This window comes from Ambystoma mexicanum, chromosome 4p (assembly GCF_040938575.1).
Source record: "Ambystoma mexicanum isolate Mex_15411 chromosome 4p, UKY_AmexF1_1, whole genome shotgun sequence".
Classification (NCBI taxonomy): domain Eukaryota; kingdom Metazoa; phylum Chordata; class Amphibia; order Caudata; family Ambystomatidae; genus Ambystoma; species Ambystoma mexicanum.
Genome location: NC_090927.1, coordinates 82,487,143 through 82,507,858, shown reverse-complemented (window position 1 = coordinate 82,507,858; position 20,716 = coordinate 82,487,143). Strand labels below are relative to the sequence as shown.

Below are 20,716 nucleotides of genomic sequence, written 5' to 3'. Positions count from 1 at the left end.
AAGACTTGTGTATGAGCGCGATACAAATAACATATCATATCATATCATATTGCTTGCTTAAAGGTGGGGGAAACTCGAAAGAAAATCCTCACACTATCAATAACAGCGCAGAGGAAAGAGCATCCTTATGGATAAACGTTATGGACTTAAGGAAACTATCTATGCTAAATGGACAAAAATAAGGGGACCTCCAGGGAAATCCTTCACGGACGAACAATAGGGATTCGAAAACGTTGGATTCCATTTTTGTATCCCAAGACAGCCGTCACTTGGTAAAACACTTTAAAATAAAGAAAACAGCAAAAATGACCATGCCCAGCTGAGAGTAATTTTAAGGAAAAAACTCATATGCCTGCCAATTAATCCCAAATTGAGAAAACTGGCGGTAACAGAAGGAGGGAACTGAATATCCCAAAAGAAGCAGGCAAGTTGCTACCAAGGTATATCACTGCCAAAAAAAACAATGTTGGGGTAGATTACCTTGCAAGATAATGAAGTAGCAGAGAAGAAGTGAACATTGAGGGCAGACATCAGGACAATTATAAAACTAGAACCAAAAGAACGAGATAAGGTCTTAAAAAAAAGAAAACAAAAGTATAAAAACTGGCTAATTTCTCGCACACTTTACCAAAATCAGAATGATGCAGAAATGATGATGACAGTAATGGCATCGAAAAACATCGGGGGAATCTGGCAACTTATTAACAACACAAGCAGAGATTCTAACGAATGCAGTGTTGGAAGAAGTCTGTGTCTGCTTTTACCAGAAATGATTTGGGTCACCAATAACAATCGAGCCAGAAAATTCACTGGAATCAAACACTAAATGGTCTAGCGAATTTAACAATCTAGACCTAGAAAATGTAATAAAGAAAGCAAACAGTGGATCGGCTTCGGGACCGGATGGTCTAACATACAGGACCCGAGGCATGGATCCTTCCATCGCTCAACTATTCAAAGACGTGCTGAAAAAACAGGAAATACCAGAAACCTGGAGGAAAGCTATTATAATCCCGATCTACAAAAAGGGTGAGAGAATGGACCCCAACAACTATAGACCCATTGCATTAGTGGACGTTCTGGGAAAGATGTTTTCTGCCATTATACTCAGACGCTTGCTAGAATGGGCACAAGGAGCACAAATAAATTACCAAAGGCAAACGGTATTCACAAAAGGCGTTGGAACTCATTTAGTATTTTTAGTATTTTATTTATTTCTATAGCGCACCAGGCCCAGGGGCATCCGGGCGCTTAACTTAGTTACAACAAGATGAAAGCATGACAAGGCAATGTGACAGAGTATTACAAGATTATTGCAGGAAGATTTACAAAATTTACAACATATACATTCAAATGAATATCGATAAGGCAGTGATTTACAGGATAGTTAATAAGGGATGCCGAGTAGGTCAAAGTGCAAGTAGGGCAGTAAGCTGATGTTAACGTATTCCTAATAAATTTACTAAAAACAAAAACTATTGAGACTGGGATGAAAATCTACTTGGCCCTCATCGATCTCAAAAAGGCTCTTGATAGCGTAGAAAGAGATCGCCATTGGAAAAAACTGGCAAAGTGGAAATGCCCGACAACCATTCTAAACCCAATAAAAGCGGTATACTCAGAAACCAGAGTCCAGATAAGAGTGAGCTCGGAAGGCATGCCAACAGGGAGATTCGAACATGCAGAGGCCCAAAACAAGGCTGCCCCTTAGCTCCATCTATATTCAAATACTTTATGGCAGATTTAGGTGAAGAACTAAATAAAATCACAGCTTTCCCCTCGAAAATAAAAGGGACTCAATCTCTTGGGCCTTATATGCGGATGCCTTGGTCCTTGTTGAGCAGACATTGACTGGCCTACAGAGACTCATCACCAGCCTCCAGGAGTATGTAGTGAATAATGGTCTCCAAATCAATGAGAGTAAATCAACCATCATGATCTTGAACAATCGGAGAGGAAGACAGAAGAACCCATACAAATATTCAATTAACAAAGTGACTCTTCACCAAGTATCAGCAATTGAATACCTGGGTATTGTGGTAAGCTCGAGCAGTGAAGATAAGCCATGGAAAAATGTGTTAAAGCTGGGGTTACAGTTCTAGCAGCCCAAGTGAGAGTGATTGACAAACAATATGGGAAATATACCTTAAAACCGACATTGGACTTTTACAAGTTGAACGTGGTCCTCACACCAACACATGGTGCAGAAACACAAACAGCACTAGTGTGGACACTATGGAGGCAATTGGGGGGTGCATTCTGTAGACAGGGTCTAACCCTCTCTAGAAGAGGATCTTCAGCATCAGTAAGGCACAAACTGACTTTAATTTCAATTCGTGGAATTGTTGTATGGAAGACCGTGGCATTATTCAGGAAATGCATCATGAAAGACACGCCGGACCCTTACACAATATTAAAGGACCACGATCCTCCGCGTGGATATCTAGTGGAAGAATGGATTCTGAGCAACGCAGGAACCACGAGAGATCTTCTAATTGCTAACCCGGATAAGATCAAGCGAATGTCATGGGATGGTGGATTGGATCCAGGCAATCCACACAAGGGGATGCCACATGCTAAACTTGGAAAGCTGGAGCGACCAACGATCGTATATTGATCCACCAACTTATCTGTTAAAATTTCCCAGCAAAACAATGCATAACATCTATCTGGAAATAAGATTAAACTGTCTCCCCACCAGAAGCTTGCTAAAAATATTCAGAAACATTGAAAAATCCACCTGCAGGTTCTGCAAAATAATTGATCAGAAGGAGACATTAAAACATTTAATCCTGAGCTGCACGGCATTAACAACTAAACAGACAAACCATCTGCATAGCATCATACAGGCTATAGCCTCATATTCGCTGGATGACTGGTGGGAAACAGTTGGCATGGGAGAGGACTTTAAAATAATGCGTCCCACAGTAAAATTCATAATGGAGACCTTACTTCTAGGTGAAGAGGAACAAACCTAATAGAAGAAGAAGAGGAATTACACTAGGAAGAGTGGCTCCCTTGGTCCCCACCAGATATTCAGTGATGGGAAGGGGGAAGGAAACCTCTTCACTCTCTATCGCTATTAAATGACTGAAGGATTTTAACTGATTCGAGACAGGTTCCCTTGTAAAGAAAGAAGGGATCTGAGATTAAAACGTAAGTATGTAATTAGATAAAGGTTTGTAATGAAACCATGCATCTTAATAAAAAAAATAATCTCTTCCGTTTGTCTTGTTGTCTCACAGTGATAATGTAGACGGCCTATAGGGTCTTTGTTGGAAGGGGAGGCCCTCATCTTAAACATTAGTGTACGTAAGAAGACCCAATGACTCACCCAACATGAAAAAGTAGAAACTAACATCTTGAGACCAATATCAAATGTAATAATTAGATTGTGTTTATGTTTGATGTCTATGTAATAAGAACATTTAGCCTGTGCTAGTCTTTTTCTCTTGCTTTTCAGTGACAAAGCTTTCAGGTAGGTCTGATTATTTACAATATGAAAAGCCAGTGACTGGCCACACATAATGCAGAGGCGATGAACCTTGTGGATCCCAGAATGCTTTTTCAAAGAGTGTCTTAGTGGTGGAAATGGAAGCAGACTTCCAGCCCATGGAATACATTGACAACTGATTTGAAAGCACTATCACATCTGAAATTCCATGAACTCTTGAAACCAGGCGTGCTGGACTCCTCACACTCTTTCTTACTCCAATCTGCTCTCTTTCATCACTTGCGGCCACTGGCCTACACTGAGCAAATGTCCACGTAATAACGTGATAAGCACACAGATAACGCACGGACGCACGCAAGCACACAAACACTCACACACCACGCAAAAAGGCACGCACAGCCAGCAGGCGGGATCCCTAGCACGCTGCAGATTCAGCTCTTTCCCTTGGGTTGATACTGGTACCTGACACAGCAGCTAAACATCGGTTTCCGCATAACTCGCAGCATTTCTCCTTCGGGTCGCAGTCGTTGTCAGCCTTGCATTCGCGGGCAAGCTTTTCAGGGTCGCACTTGGCCTTCATTCCTGGACACGAGCCTGGGGCCACTGTTATAGAGAGACCCAACACAGTGAATGTTATTGCTTCCTTTGCTAAATCTGTTAGCTTTGATTACTTTTTTCAAATGCTTCGTAGGCATATGCAAATTAGGGCACAGAATGATGACCCCAGCATAACATGATTTGATGGAAGAATTGATACAATAGTTTAAAGGCTAGAAGTCATCAAACCATTTTCATACATGTGACACTTATGTGCAGTCACGTGTAGGGACGTATAGGGGGATCGGAAAGTAGCTTTAACAGAAGATGAGACCTAGGAGTGCTAGGGGAGGGGAAAAGGGCTTTAGCGGAAGACTGCAACTAGGAGTGTTAGGGAAGGTAGAAAAGGGTTGTAGCGGCAGGTGGAACCTCGGAATTTTAGGGGAGAGAGAAAAGGGATGTAGTGGGAGATGGGACCTAGGAGTGTTAGCAGAGAGAGAAAAGGGCTCTAGCGGGAGACTGGACCTAGGAGTGTAAGGGGAGGTAGAAAAGGGCTGTATCAGGTGACGAGAACTAGGAGTGTTCGGGGAGATAGGAAAGGGCTGTAGTGGGAAACTGGATCTAAGAGTGTTAGGGGAGGTAGAAAGGGCTGAAGCGGGAGACTGGAACTGGGAGTGCTAGGGGAGGCGAAAAGGGCTTTAGCGGAAGACTGCAACTAGGAGTGTTAGGGGAGGTAGAAAAGGGCTGTAGCAGGAGGTGGGACCTCAGAGTGTTAGGGGAGAGAGAAAAGGGATGTAGCGGGAGATGGGACCTAGGAGTGTTAGCAGAGAGAGAAAGGGGCTATAGCGGGAGACTGGAACTAGGAGTGTTAGGGGAGGTAGAAAAGGGCTGTAGCGGGAGACTAGAACTAGACTAGGAGTGTTAGGGGAGAGAGAGAAAAGGGCTGTTTCGGGAGACTGGAACTAAGAGTGTTAGGGGAGGAAGAAAAGGGCTGTAGCGGGAGACTGGAACTAGGAGTGTTAGAGGAGATAGAAAAGGGCTGTAGCGGGAGACTGGACCTAGGAGTGTTAGGGGAGACAGAAAAGGGTTGTAGCAGGAGATGGGACCCAGAAGTGTTAGCAGAGAGAGAAAAGGGCTCTAGCGGGAGACTGGAACTAGGAGTGCTATGGGAGGTAGAAATGGGCTGTAGCAGGAAACTAGAACTAGGAGTGTTCGGGGAGATACAAAAAGGGCTGTAGTGGGAGACTGGAACTAAGAGTGTTAGGGGAGGTAGAAAAGGGCTGTAGCAGGAGACTGGAACTAGGAGTGTTAGAGGAGATAGAAAGGGCTGCTGTAGCGGGAGACTGGACCTAGGAGTGTTAGGGGAGAGAGAAAATGGATGTAGTGGGAGACTGGAACTAGGAGTGTTAGAGGAGATAGAAAAGGGCTGCTGTAGTGGGATACTGGACCTAGGAGTGTTAGGGGAGAGAGCAAATGGCTGTAGTGGGAGACTGGAACTAGGAGTATTAGGGGAGGTAAAAAAGGGATGTTGCAGGAGACTGGAACTAGGAGTGTTAGGGGAGGTAGAAAAGGGCTGTAGGGGAGACAGGAACTAGTCGTGTAAGAGGAGGTAGAAAGGGCTGTAGCGGGAGACAGGAACTAGGAGTGTTAAGGGAGGTAGAAAAGGGCTGTAGCGGGAGACTGGAACTAGGAGTGTTAGGGGAGGTAGAAACGGGCTCTATTGGGAGATTGCAACTAGGAGTGTTAGGGGAGGTAGAAAAGGCTGCTGTAGTGGGAGACTAGACCTAGGAGTGTTAGGGGAGAAAGAAAATGGCTGTAGCAGGAGACTGGAACTAGGAGTATTAGGAGAGGTAGAAAAGGGCTCTAGCGGGAGACTGGAACCAGGAGTGTTAGAGGAGATAGAAAAGGGCTGTAGCGGGAGACTGGAACTAGGAGTGTTAGGGGAGGTAGAAAAGGGCTGTAGTGGAAGACTGGAACTAAGAGTGTTAGGGGAGGTAGAAAAGGGCTGTAGCGGGAGACTGGACCTAGGAGTGTTAGGGGAGACAGAAAAGGGTTGTAGCAGGAGATGGGACCCAGAAGTGTTAGCAGAGAGAGAAAAGGGCTCTAGCGGGAGACTGGAACTAGGAGTGCTATGGGAGGTAGAAATGGGCTGTAGCAGGAAACTAGAACTAGGAGTGTTCGGGGAGATACAAAAAGGGCTGTAGTGGGAGACTGGAACTAAGAGTGTTAGGGGAGGTAGAAAAGGGCTGTAGCAGGAGACTGGAACTAGGAGTGTTAGAGGAGATAGAAAGGGCTGCTGTAGCGGGAGACTGGACCTAGGAGTGTTAGGGGAGAGAGAAAATGGATGTAGTGGGAGACTGGAACTAGGAGTGTTAGAGGAGATAGAAAAGGGCTGCTGTAGTGGGATACTGGACCTAGGAGTGTTAGGGGAGAGAGCAAATGGCTGTAGTGGGAGACTGGAACTAGGAGTATTAGGGGAGGTAAAAAAGGGATGTTGCAGGAGACTGGAACTAGGAGTGTTAGGGGAGGTAGAAAAGGGCTGTAGGGGAGACAGGAACTAGTCGTGTAAGAGGAGGTAGAAAGGGCTGTAGCGGGAGACAGGAACTAGGAGTGTTAAGGGAGGTAGAAAAGGGCTGTAGCGGGAGACTGGAACTAGGAGTGTTAGGGGAGGTAGAAACGGGCTCTATTGGGAGATTGCAACTAGGAGTGTTAGGGGAGGTAGAAAAGGCTGCTGTAGTGGGAGACTAGACCTAGGAGTGTTAGGGGAGAAAGAAAATGGCTGTAGCAGGAGACTGGAACTAGGAGTATTAGGAGAGGTAGAAAAGGGCTCTAGCGGGAGACTGGAACCAGGAGTGTTAGAGGAGATAGAAAAGGGCTGTAGCGGGAGACTGGAACTAGGAGTGTTAGGGGAGGTAGAAAAGGGCTGTAGTGGAAGACTGGAACTAAGAGTGTTAGGGGAGGTAGAAAAGGGCTGTAGCGGGAGACTGGAACTAGGAGTGTTAGGGGAGGTAGAAAAGGGCTGTAGCGGGAGACTGGAACTAGGAGTGTTCGGGGAGATAGAAAAGGGCTGTAGTGGGAGACTGGAACTAGGAGTGTTAGGGAAGGTAGAAAAGGGCTGCTGTAGCAGGAGACTGGACCTATGAGTGTTAGGGGAGAGAGAAAATGGCTGTAGCGGGAGACTGGTACTAGGAGTCTTAGGGGAAATAGAAAAGGGCTGTAGCAGGAGATTGGAACTAGGAGTGTTAGGGGAGAAAGAAAAGGGATGTAGCGGGAGATGGGACCTAGGAGTGTTAGCAGTGATGGAAAAGGGCTGTAGGGGGAGACTGAAAATAGGAGTATTAGGGGAGGTAGAAAAGAGTTGTAGCGGGAGACTGGAACTAGGAGTGTTAGAGGAGATAGAAAAAGCTGTAGCGGGAGACTGGAACTGGGAGTGTTAGGGGAGGTAGAAAAGGGCTGTAGGGGAGACAGCAGCTAGGAGTGTAAGAGGAGGCAGAAAGGGCTGTAGCGGGAGACAGGAACTAGGAGTGTTATGGGAGGTAGAAAAGGGCTGTAGCAGGAGACTGGAACTAGGAGTGTTAGGGGAGGTGGAGAGGGCTGTAGTGGGTGACTGGAACTAGGAGTGTTAGGGAGGTAGAAAAGGGCTGTTGCAGGAGACTGGACTAGGAGTGTTAGAGGAGATAGAAAAGGGCTGTAGCGGGAGATGGGACCTAGGAGTGTTATGGGAGGTAGAAAAGGGCTGTAGCCGGAGACTGGTACTAGGAGTCTTAGGAGAGTTAGAAAAGGGCTATAGTGGGAGACTGGAACTAGGAGTGTTAGGGGAGGTGGAAAGGGCTGTAGTGGGTGACTGGAACTAGGAGTGTTAGGGGAGGTAGAAATGAGCTGTAGCAGGAGATAGGACCTAGGAGTGTTAGGGGAGGTAGAAAAGGGTTGTAGCGGGTGACTGGAACTAGGAGTGTTAGGGGAGGTAGAAAAGGGCTGTAGCGGATTACTGGAACTAGGAGTCTTAGGGGAGAGAGAAAAGGGCTGTAGCGGGAGATAGGAACTAGGAGTGTTAGGGGAGATCGAAAAGGGCTGTAGCGGGTGACTAGAACTAGGAGTTTTAGGGGAGATAGAAAAGGGCTGTGGTGGGAGACTGCGACTAGGAGTGTTAGGGGAGGTAGAAAAGGGTTGTAGCATGATACTGGAACTAGGAGTTTTAGGGGAGTTAGAAAAGGGCTGTGGTGGGAGACTGCGACTAGGAGTGTTAGGGAAGGTAGAAAAGTGTTTTAGTGGGTGACTGGAACTAGGAGTGTTAGGGGAGGTAGAAAAGGGCTGTAGCGGGAGACTGGAACTAGGAGTGTTCGGGGAGATAGTAAACGGCTGTAGTGGGAGACTGGAACTAAGAGTGTTAGGGGAGGTAGAAAAGGGCTGTAGCGGGAGACAAGAACTAGGAGTGTTAGGTGAGATAGAAAAGGGCTGTAGCAGGTGACTGGAACTAGGAGTTTTAGGGGGAGGTAGAAAAGGGCTGTGGTGGGAGGCTGTGACTAGGAGTGTTAGGGGAGGTAGAAAAGGGCTGTAGCGTGATACTGAACTAGGAGTTTTAGGGGAGTTAGAAAAGGGCTGTGGTGGGAGACTGCGACTAGGAGTGTTAGGGGAGGTAGAAAAGGGCTGTCGCAGGAGACTGGAACTAGGAGTGTTAGGGGAGGTAGAAAAGTGTCTTAGTGGGTGACTGGAACTAGGAGTGTTATCGGGGGTAAGAAAAATGCTGTAGCAGGAGATGGGACTTAGGACTGTTAGGGGAGGGAGGAAAGGGCTGTAGCAGGAGACTGGAACTAGGAGTGTTAGGGGAGGTAGAAACGGGCTGTAGTGGTTAGCGGTTGACAGCAACTAGGAGTGTTATTGGAGGGAGAAAAGGGCTGTAGCGGGAGATGGAAACTAGGAGTGATAAGGGAGATCAGAAAGGGGTGTAGTGGGAAACTGGGACTAAGAGTGTTAAGGGAGGTATAAAAGGGCTGTAGAGGGAGACGGAAACATACCGTTACTGCGACTTTAAAATGTCAACCCATGTGCCTTTGCGCAGTACCACAATCTCGACCCCCATTACACCAACTAAGGGGAGAGAGGGTTGCAGGGGTATCCCCTTCTCCCTTTGTCAGGGTAATGGGGGTAGGGTTTGCAGGTGTGTCCCTCACTTCCATTAGATGGAGAGCAGGGGACAAGAACATTTTAGAAAACAAAAATGAAACAAAGGTCCCTGCGGCACCAGCACCGACCCACGTCATTGGGTGGGAACTGACGCCACAGGGCTAGAGGGGACTCGGCAGCACACTTCTGTGTGTGCTGCTGAGAAGGTAAGTGCATTGGGGTGGGGTGCGGGTAGGTGATGCGGGGCACTGTGATGTATGTGATCATTGCACCATGCTGTAATGGAAATCGTCATTTCATGGTCGACATTACGAGTGGCACAGTGATCACACAGATCCGAGGGAGACCAGAACTACAAATGGTTGGGCAGGTATAGAGAAGGCTGTAGGAGGTGACCAGAAGCTGGAGTGTTAAGGGAGTTATGAAAGGAGCTTTATGACATACTGGAACGAGAAATGGTAGAGGTGGTGGGAGACCTACAATAGGAGTACTAAGGGAGATAGGATAGGGCTGTAGAGGGAGAGTGGTACTAGGAGTATGCAGATTTCAGAATATGTCCCCTCCAACCCAGTTTCCTGGTCACACCACCCCACTTCCTCCTCACCTGTAGTTTCTTGTTCCAGCATACCCCCAAGCCTCTTCTTCCACAGCGCTTTTTTATGGGAATGCAAGTAGGGTCTACCTCGGAAGAAAGCCACCCTGACCCTTGGGCAAGAGGTCTAGGGGGGCCCCTCTTCTGTAGCAAACAAGTCCAGGGGAAAAAGCTGTTAGGCATAAAAAACCTCTATCCAGGCTGTGTCTCGCTGCTTTTCCACAGAGTGTTGACTGATGAATGGAACTTGCGAGGGGTAGAAATGCACCAGAGAGATGCCTGCGTGGACTTCCGCTATACCTACTAAGATAGAGGTAAGAGGGTAGGTAGGCTGTAGCTAGTATGTGACCAGGGGAAGAAATGACTGAATGAACTGAGTGGGAGGAAAAATAAGGAGTGGCAAAAAAATACAATAGGAGGGGGAAAGCAGGGCAGGCACAGGTGGCAGCACAGAGAAAGCGAAAGGACGCGGGAGACAGAAGGAGGACAGAGGCCGTCTCGCTGGAGCAGAGAAAGACAGAGTATCAACCCGAAAGCCTAACGCGCGAAGGTTGCAACGCGTAGACTTCCGGGTTGGGCCTACGGAAAAGGCTTCCGACGGCGTTAGCCTCGGAAGCCTAGACCGTTAACTCACAGTGCGTGGGAGCATGGCGGCCCAGGCTAATGGCGACCCAAACGCCATCGATGCCACACACGCCAGCCCCCACGACGTATGACAGCAGGGAGATAAGAAAGGGCCATTATGGTCATACTGGCACTTGGAGTGTTGGAGGAGTTAGAAAAGGGACTGTGGGGAGACAGGAAATAAGAGTGTTGAGGGTGATAGGTAAGGGATATATGGGATGGCAGAATTAGGAGTGCCTGAGATTATATGAAACTGGCTGCTGGGGGAGACATCAACTAGGAGTGTTGGCAGAGATAGTAGCAGTGAAGTTGGTGTAGTCCAGAACTAGGATGATGATAGTAGAGCTAGTAGTGCTGGTGTATTTAGGAAAAATGCTGTCAGAGGATCTAGGAGTGTTGAGGAAGATAAGCATGGGGTTGTTGACAAAGAGCAGAACTCCAAGTGTTGGGGGAGATAGGAAAGGGGTTGTAGTGGGTGAAACAAACTAGGAGTGTTGTGGTAGACTGGAACGGGGCTGTGTGGGCACACCAGAACTGGTAGTGTTGAGGGATATAGGAAAGGAACCATATGGAAAAACAGGAACTGGGAGGTTTGGGGGAGATATGAGCGGGGCTTTTAATGGAGATCAGAACTAGGAGGGTTGGGGTAGATAGGAAAGGGGCTGTGTGAGAAGACCAGAACTGGTAGTTTTGAGGGATAGGGGAAAGGGCTGTAGAGCGAGATAGTACCTAGGACAGTTTGGGGAGATTTGGGCCGGGTTCTAGAGAAGAGACAAGGACTAGGAGTGTTGGGGGCAATGAGAACAGTGCTCTTCATAGAGACCAATATGGGAAGTGTTGGGGGAGATAGAAAAGGGGCTGAAGAGGCAGACAGGTACAGGGGGTTTTGAGGAGCTATGAATGGGCTGTAGAGGAAGGCAGTAACTAGGAGTGCTGTGGAGATAGGCACACACTTGTTGATGGAGATCAGATCTAAGAGTGTTGCCAGAGATAAGAAACGGGTTGAAGGAACTAGGATTGTTGGTGGGAGAAGAAACAGGGGTTCAGTGAGAGACGGGACCAAGAAGTGTTGGATGAGATAAAAACAGGGCTGTTCTGGTAGAGAAAAACTGGGGTTATTGGCAGAGATCAGAACAGGGTGGTTGATAGGACCAGAACTAGGAGTAATGGGGAGAGTGGAAAGTGGCTGTAGAGGGAGACAGTAGCCAGAAGTGTTGGGGAAGTAGGAAAGGGCTGTAGAGAGAGACAGGAGCTAGAAGTGTTGGGGAGGTAAGTAATGGGCTGTAGAGGGAGACATGAGCTAGACGTGTTGGGGAGGTAAGTAATGCACTGTAGAGGGAGGCAGCAGCTAGACGTGTTGGGGAGGTAAGTAATGGGCTGTAGAGGGAGACAGGAGCTAGACGTTTTGGGGAGGTAAGTAATGGGGTGTAGAGGGAAACAGCAGCTAGACGTGTTGGGGAGGAAGGTAATGGGCTGTAGAGGGAGACAGGAGCTAGAATTGTTGCAGAGGTAGGGAATGGGCTGTAGAGGAGACAGGAGCTAGACGTGTTAGGGAGGAAGGAAATGGGCTGTAGAGGGAGACAGGAGCTAGAAGTGTTGGGGAGGTAAGGAATGGGCTGTAGAGGGAGACAGCAGCTAGACGTGTTGGGGAGCTAGGACATGGGCTGTAGAGGGAGACAGGAGCTAGAAGTGTTGGGGAGGTAAGGAATGGGTTGTAGAGAGAGACAGGAGCTAGAAGTGTTGGGGAGGTAAGTAATGGGCTGTAGAGGGAGACATGAGCTAGACGTGTTGGGGAGGTAAGTAATGCGCTGTAGAGGGAGGCAGCAGCTAGACGTGTTGGGGAGGTAAGTAATGGGCTGTAGAGGGAGACAGGAGCTAGACGTTTTGGGAAGGTAGGGAATGGGCTGTAGAGGGAGAAAGCAACTAGACGTGTTGGGGAGGAAGGAAATGGGCTGTAGAGGGAGACAGGAGCTAGAATTGTTGCAGAGGTAGGGAATGGGCTGTAGAGGAGACAGGAGCTAGACCTGTTAGGGAGGAAGGAAATGGGCTGTAGAGGGAGACAGGAGCTAGAAGTGTTGGGGAGGTAAGGAATGGGCTGTAGAGGGAGACAGCAGCTAGACGTGTTGGGGAGCGAGGACATGGGCTGTAGAGGGAGACAGGAGCTAGAAGTGTTGGGGAGGTAAGGAATGGGCTATAAAGAGAGACATGAACTAGGGCTGTTGATGTAGATCAGGACACAGATTGTTGAGGGAGATAGGAACAGCTCTGTAGCGGGAGACAGGAAATACACATGTTGGGCTACATAAAAACGGGGGTGCAGTGAGAGACAGGAACAATGTGTTTGTGGGGCTAAAAGTAGGGCTGTTTGGGTACACCAATACTAGGCATGTTGGATGTGATGAGGGATCAAGAGTAAGACCTGGACACAGTGGAATTTTCGGTGATTATCAAAGCCATTTATTGTAAAAAGAAAAAAGGGGGGTTGGGGAAATCCTACCTATCCCTATCTCTATGAGGGGTTACCCTGCCACAACAAAACTCCTGAATGTATGTGCCTATCCCTATCTCTATGAGGGGTTTCCCTGCCTCAACAAAACTCCTGAATGTCTGTGCTTATCCCTATCCCAATGAGGGGTTTCCCTGCCTCAACAAAACTCCTGAATGTCTGCGCCTATCCCTATCTCTATGAGGGGTTTCCCTGCCTCAACAAAACTCCTGAATGTCTGTGCCTCTCCTTATCCCTATGAGGGGTTTCCCTGGCTCAACAAAACTCCTGAATGCCTGTGCCTATCTCTATCTCTATGAGGGGTTTCCCTGCCTCAACAAAACTCCGGAATGTCTGTACCTATCCCTATCTCTATGAGGGGCTACCCTGCCTCAACAAAACTCCTGAATGTCTGTGCCTATCCCTATCTCTATGAGGGGTTTCCCTGCCTCAACAAAACTCCTGAATGTCTGTGCCTATCCCTATCTCTATGAGGGGTTACCTGTCATGATGCCTACCCCCAGGGAACCAGACCAGGTCCGGCAGCCCCGGGAGCAGGCATCACCTTCCCGGGAGAAGGCCCAGCAACCCCTGTTAGGGGCCATCTGGACACAGTCCTGGCGCCTATGGCGCCAGGCTCATATAAGACATCAGTCCTGGCGCCATAGGCGCCAAGCTCATAAGGGAATTACCTGAACCTACCTGATGCAGACCATGCTGCAAGGGATCCAAGCCCTCTTGTGGCCTAGAAGGGACTACTTTACCTTAGGGACTATTTGCCACTTGGGTGTGGTGGTGGAGGATTACTTACCCTGAACTACTTTGGAGGCTATTTAAACCACGCCCGAAGAGCAGCACACGCTTCACGTTATTCTGCATCCTGCAGCGTAACGCTCACCATGCCTGCAGCAGCATCCAGACTTCAGCCACGCCCGCCTTGAACCCGGAGCACCTAGAAAGAAGAGAAAGAAGGAGAAGGTTACAACAAGAAAATTACCAGCTTCTTACCTGATTCCGGAGCCACCGCATCGTCGAACCAAAGGAAAGACTTTATTTTTAAACGTGTTGCATCGCCAGCAGCAGCACCGCGCTACACTCACCGTTCCTCGCAGCATCTTCACACTTCACCGCAGCCTCCTGCATGTTCCCACCACATTCCGGCACCTAGGGGGAAGATATAGACAACAAGGTGAGCCAAGGGAACATATAGAGGAATACTGGTTACCACCCAAACACTTACCTGATTTACCACCGGGGGAACCATTCCTCTTCTCGGGTTGGCGCAGCTCCCACTGCACCATCGCCGTACCCCGGCCCGTAAGGGGAAACAAAAGCACAACAGGGTGAATCAGAAGGACAATTAAGGGGAGCCACCTCCCGCCATAGACTTACCTGATTTTACCGCCGGAGGTATAACTCCTTGACTCTTGTCTTCTCTCAGCACCTGAATAAGGAAGAAGACCACAGATTACGGAAAAGGATAGGAGTGAAGGTCAGGCATTTGAACTCTTACAAACTGCATACTTACGGCGTCTTGCCGAGAGAGTCAAAATAGCACTGGAACTCCCCAATTCCGTCGATCAGTGGAGCAAATGGTCCCTCACGCGCCTCCAGCGCTCGAAGCAGGATGGAGAGCTCATCCTTTCAAACCATAAGGTGAGACTTCAGAGGGGACATCGGAGGTGGTCAGTGGAGAGAACAACGGGGGGTGGGGGGATTAACGCTATACTCCATGGGTGGTTAATTCCCCTTCCTCCATTCGCAGAAGAATACTCCTACGGGCCAGCCCAGTCTATCATCTCAGTCCTTCGCATTACACTGGAGGAGGCCGCAGCAGTCCAGACCAGATCGGCGCCTCTGTGGGAGTCAGGTGACCGTAACATTAACCTGCCTCAACAAAACTCCTGAATGTCTGTCAGGATGTTGAAATCAAATGAGTTCTCTGTCCTGTGTCCAAAATCCTAAGCGGACGCTCACACACTAAACTCAATATAGCGTGACAGGGATCTTTGAGCTGTACACCAACAGCTTCCCCCCAAAATTCCAAACATAACGTCCTGAAAGTGAAGAAAAGAAAAGTAAACAAAGTTCCAGCAGAGAAGGGTCCTTCCCTTCCCCTAGAGTCTTTTGGCATATTCGCAATGGCACTATATACATTTCACAATCCCCAAGGAGAATGGTCTTCCTTTGAGTCTCCTCCATTCACACAACTATTTCACAGTTCTTTCTTTGGGCCTCTGATATCTTTTTACAGAAAAGGGGTATGACTCTTGCGTTGTGATCCACAAAACAAAGTTGGGGGGGTCTCTTCCCCTGTTCTCTAAACTCTTCACAATTTCTGGGGGACAGAAGGGTCCTGCCCCAGTTCTCCAATCCCTGTTTTAGTCTCCTGCCAGGGTTTGTACTTTTCAATTTGGGTGTGGGTCCCTGATTTGCCCTCCCGACAGGTGTTTCTGCTACTTGACTTGGGTGCGAGTCCCAGACTTGCTGGGCGCCTGGTTTACTCTCCTGCCAGAGCATTTTAAGTCTTCTTAATATTTGCATGCAGGTTCACTTTCTTCATTAGCAGTTTCTAGTTTTTGTATCCAGGTAATTATACTTCCTATATTTCGGGCCACCGACCCTTCTCGAGTTAATCTTATTGTCCCAATTCCCTTGTAAGGGCTCCTGTTTGTTGTTAATGATATGCAGCATTCAGACGGAAGTGCCATGGTGTCCCATTTGCCTGCCCTGGGGTTAACAGTGGATTCTGGCAGCTATGACGTCCTTCAGGTTTCTCTGGTACCTCTGCGGTCCATCTGCTGACTGGGAGTGCATCTCGTCTGCCTTTTGGTGTCTGCATTGCCTTTTGCTTTGCTCAGCGGTACCTGTTGCTCCTCCTGGCAGCATGGTCAACACTTCTTGGCCCGGATGCTGTCTTCTCTCGTCTGCCGTCTTCTCTATTCTCTTTGCCTTGAACTGCTTCACTTCCTCTCGTGTCCCAGCCAGCATTGGGAGTCTCAAATCTACTTTTTTGCTCAGCTGTTCTGCTATTGAATGTCCCGGCACCTATTAACAACTTCCAACAACTAGAACGCAGTGTTGGTTTGCCGCTCATGGTGATCTTCAGTACCCCGTCCCTCTTCCTTGTCTCAGTGTTGGAAGGGAGGGGGACACGTAAGGCTCAGTGCTGGTTGTGTCAATGTTATAAAAGCGAGGAGAACAGGCATAAGATTGATGATCAACTTAGTGGAGGTTCTCTATCCACATTACAGTAGGCCACACAAGAATGGGGACAATGTGAATAGGTGCTACCCAGAAATATAGCTAAAGACTTGTTCTGATGCCATGGTCTTACTTCGCTTCCCAAGGGTTGTCCTCCCCCACCTGGTCCTCCCACAGGTAGCCACCCCCAGGGTCAGAGTCAATAAGCTTATGCCTTTTCCGGGCCACAAGAGAGGGAAGTTTCCATCTGAGAAACAGTGATGAGTTTGCTTGATTCGTCCCATGGGGCACATAGGAACAGGCCTCTCAACGGAGATCAGAAGTAGGGGTGATGAGGGAGATAGGAAAGTGGCAGTAGAAGGAGACAAGATCTAAGAGTGCTGAGGAAGATAGAAACAGGGCTGATGGGGTAGGCCAAAGCTCGGGGCATTAAGGGATATCAGAACATGGCTGTTGATGGAAACCAGGACAAGGAGTACTTGGGGAGATAGAAACAATTTTGTAAGGGGAGATAGGAACCCAGTGTCTTATGGGAGGGAGCCACTGGCCTGTTGGTTTCCCCCTGGAAATGAGACAGCTACGGAGATGTATATTGGCTGTGGTCTCTCAGCTTGCATGAAACGGCTTATAACATGGGCATCAAAGTTTCCACTGGGTTATGATATACAATGATGTCTGTTCTAAAACTCATTAACTTAATGGAATTCAGGTTTTTGGTAATGATGTTTTTACTACAGATACATGGATGCTTGTGTAGTATTTCTCCCCATTGCAGTTCATGGAGAAGTAGGTGCCACCAGGAGCACAATTCATTTATTTTTCTCCCATGGTGCATTGCATTACTGAAGCCATTCTGAAATTAAAAGCTGCCATTTTATTTTGTTTATGCAAGCGGTGATCCCGAGGGAAGCAGAAAAAGAAAAGTGCTCAAAGTAAGTAAGGAGTAAAGGGCGAGAAGCAGATAACGAGGACTGTTTTGCTGTTTGCTGCTTTGCGGAGTGGCAATCTCTGTAGTTTATGGCAGCTAGTAGGAAAAACAGTGCTGTGCACTCACTGGTATTCGTGGAAAAAAACGAGACATTTGGGCCACGTTTACGCAGCGCTAAAACAAGCATGGCGCTTCTTCATCAGTCAGATAAAGTGTTGGAGCTGCCTGTATCAAGTCAAGCAGATACAGAACTCGGACTGGCCGAGCCGGGCGCTGTAACCTCCTTGTTGGACGTCGTTGTCTCTTCTGGTTCCGGTAATCCTTCAAATGAGATGGAGCCCCCGTCTGCCGCCAGCTGTCCCCCGCCGAGTGACGCGAGCGCAGCGCGGCCCCTCAGAGGAGAGGAAACGCCGCTCGCTCCAGGTGAGGAGGTATTAGTGGGCGGTGGGGGGGGGGTGGACGTGTTGGTTGGACTGTCTGCTTGTGCTTCCCCGGAAAATGGACCAGAGTTGCGAGCCCTTCTGCCGGCCAAAGTCCCCCTGGCCCCCTATGTGGTGGAGGGGTGCAATGACCAATCTGGGCGGCAGCCCCAGAAAAACCCACTTGAAAGAAAAACGGACAGTTCACTCTTAAACGCCCAATACAGGTCGTTATTTTGCAACATTCTCCGCCGGAGTCTTGCACTGTGCTGGCCGCAGAGGTTTTGCCGCGGCTTGGCCTTGGAGAGGACGTCCAGCCCACCGTCTCGGGGAACCTGGATCTTGAATCATCTAAAACCCCCAGGGCAACAAGGCCAAAGGATAGCCAAACCAAACCCTCCCATGTTTCGTTAAATACTGTTTATTACAGGAAAAAGGGAGGGCCGTCGCGTAGGAAACGATGCGCGCACCAAAAGCCAAAGATGGGGTTGAAAGTTTTGATATCAAAACGCCAAAAATCTACGAACGCTGATGACAGGTCTGCAAACCAATCAGAGGTCGCCCAACCAAATTTGCCTATAACCAACAGATTCTTTGCTAAATTCTTAAAGAAGAAACCTTCAACCTCGGAAGAAATTTCGGATGCCGAGATTTTGGGAGCGGTCTTGGACCAAATCCCGGCCGCAGCACCTGCACAAACAAATGATGAGCGAGCCGTGTTTCCGTTAAAACCGGCGAGTTTTTCATTTTCTAGCATGGTCCCAAACGCGAAAATTAGGTGGCGTTTTGGCTCCCCAAGTCCCGCACACCTTCCATCTCCGAGACAACTTCCAAGCTTATCAACAAACCTAGTGAAAGGACAAAGTGGTCTAGGCCAAACGCCTGGGTCAGATACACGACCTCTTTCGGCCAAAAACTTCGACCCTGGGAATTCAGTGATCCCGGCCCCAAATGCAGGACAAAGCCATTCTACTATTAAGAGTACTTTTCAGACTGATGAGACCCAACGCCCCCTGACAATCTGCAGTGAGGTGGAAAGTGACGCAGAAGACAATCAGTCCGAACAATCTTTGCTCATACTTAATCCCTGCTTGACTGAAACGAATGCCGATGGGACTGCGACAAAGACTGCGGGTTTGGGACTAGGGCAGGAGGATACCCAGCCCAATCCGGAGCCTGATAATACTCCTTTTCCAGTCCAAGCCTCGAATCATCGAAACTCAATTGGCGTGGGGAAGAGACCTAGCCTCGACGCTTCAAGGACCTCTTCAACTTCAAGAGGGGGGACAAACGACTGTAATAGCCATACGGCGCCTAGTCCAACGAGAAATCGGCGTTCCAGCGAACTTACAGGAAATCCATCTAAGGACCCTTCACCCAAGAAGACTGATTTAAGATTAATTATGTCTACAGTAACGTTGGCGATGGCACCGTTCAGTAAACTATAAGAGTCGATAAACGACTCTTTGAAAGACCACACATCTATTACAGCGATGATGAACAGTCGTTTGATTTTCCTAGAAGGCTATATTAACGCCTTGAATAACAAAATGGGAAAAATCAACACGGACGAATGTCCGGGGAAGACGAGAGCTAGGTCACTCGAGACACGACCTCTTCCTTCAGACGCCAGTACCCAGACTTTCGAAGATGGGCTAATTGTCGACCTTGAGGGTTTTATCCCGGAGGGAGACAAGGAGTCCCCTGCTAGGGGTTTTCAAATAACCAAAGCAGGGGGCACGGCAGCAAAAACCAATGGATCGATTTTTAATGATCAAATTTCAATTTCATCTGAAATCGACAGTGTACCAGCATTAAAAGGCCCTTTCTTTAAGCAAAAGCAAACGACAAGCAAGCTTCCCGTTGCAGAAGCAAATAGCAGCAAAAAAGTGCCTCTAAATGAGAAGGGGAAGTCTAAATTGCCCGACAAATTATTGGGCAGAACAGTTCAAGGAAAAGGAGATAAAGTGAACTATTCAACTAAGGAAACAGACGACGTCACAGCCGGTATTCAAACAGCCTCTAATGAGGACAACCGAGAAACAGACGTGGACTTGCTAAACTTCAGTGTCTACACACTGTCTGATGACCAAGATGAGACTCGAGATCCAAATTGTACTATGGATGAGAATCCTCATTTTCAAACCTTAGAGAGTCGTTGTAGGAACCTGCAAAACAAAGCTAGCGGGGGGCCTGAAGTGCTGAAGAAGGTCCCGGAAAAAAGACAACACTCACGAAATTTAGATAACGACCGGCCGAAGACCAGTCCGTCAAAATAACATCTTTGTTTCCAGAAGGAGCTCTCCCCAAGGGTCCAGATGGGTGCATGCGACAAGGTCCAAAGATGCCCCAGCAACAAGAAAATATGCGGAAACATCTGCAAAAGACAAGCAGAATCGACATAACCCCAGATCTAGCCAAAAAAAAAAATCGGTAAGGTCTGGAGCCCAGCCTCTTAGAACCAAACGCAATTTCCTTATTGAACAATTACCAGATAACAACAAATATATTATATTAAACAGAGGATTTTTGTTGCAACTTCTCAAATGTATTCCTTCCCTCAGGAAAGTTGAAACCAAGGATTTAGCGAGGGTAGAACCATTCCATCAAGGGAAACTAGCGAGTGCTTACCTTCATGTCCATACAAATTGGGCAAAAATCAGACTAGCAGAGGCAGCCGAACATCTTTTAAAGCTGGGATTCGACTTGTTCGAACTAGAAGAAGGTGTCCCTTCTTCTATGTGGCGCGAATCATCTGAACAGCTAGGATCAAAAACACCCCCGCATCTTGAAAATGCGAGAATTAAACCGAAGTTGTCTAAAAGAGATCTGGAGGATAGAAACTTGGAGCGACAGGTTCGCTCTTTTGGAAAAATCGACGCGGATCAAATAGCAGAAATCCAGCAGACAAACCGCTACGATTTTGGGAGTCAACAACCCTGGGGAGAAGCCACAAGAGAGGAAGTGTTTTACAAAGACCCGTTGGGAATAGGAAGACGCCCTCGCGGCCCTACGGTCACAATCCAACGGACAATAACCCAATCCTTGGGTAAGGAAGGCTCCGACATGAAGGATACTTCAAAACAAGCCCCACTGTTGCAATCTTGGGCATGGCTACCAACATACAACATAAGATTCAATAGCAATCCGCCAGCCACATCCCCACACCCCTTTCCATACAACAGACACGGGGAAAAGAAGTTCTCTCCCTGGGGTCATGGAATACGCGCGGTTTTCAACATCTGACGAACGAAGGGGATGTAAACTTGGGATGCTTGGATATAATCTGCTTACAAGAGACCTGGATGACGGAACGCCCATCCATCGATGGCTACGACTTGGCCCATGC

At 48.1% G+C, this 20,716-nt stretch overlaps 1 protein-coding gene across 2 annotated transcripts in view; it reads right to left on the bottom strand.

Annotated features, from left to right (window-relative positions):
- The window catches only part of LOC138453018 (multiple epidermal growth factor-like domains protein 10), a 318,657-nt gene that overhangs the window by 71,832 nt on the left and 226,109 nt on the right, over positions 1-20,716 (bottom strand). For both annotated transcript variants that reach the window (XM_069605429.1, XM_069605430.1), the window contains one exon: positions 3,917-4,057. In XM_069605429.1, coding sequence (XP_069461530.1) covers positions 3,917-4,057 — 141 coding nt within the window. The remainder of the gene's footprint in view (positions 1-3,916; positions 4,058-20,716) is intronic.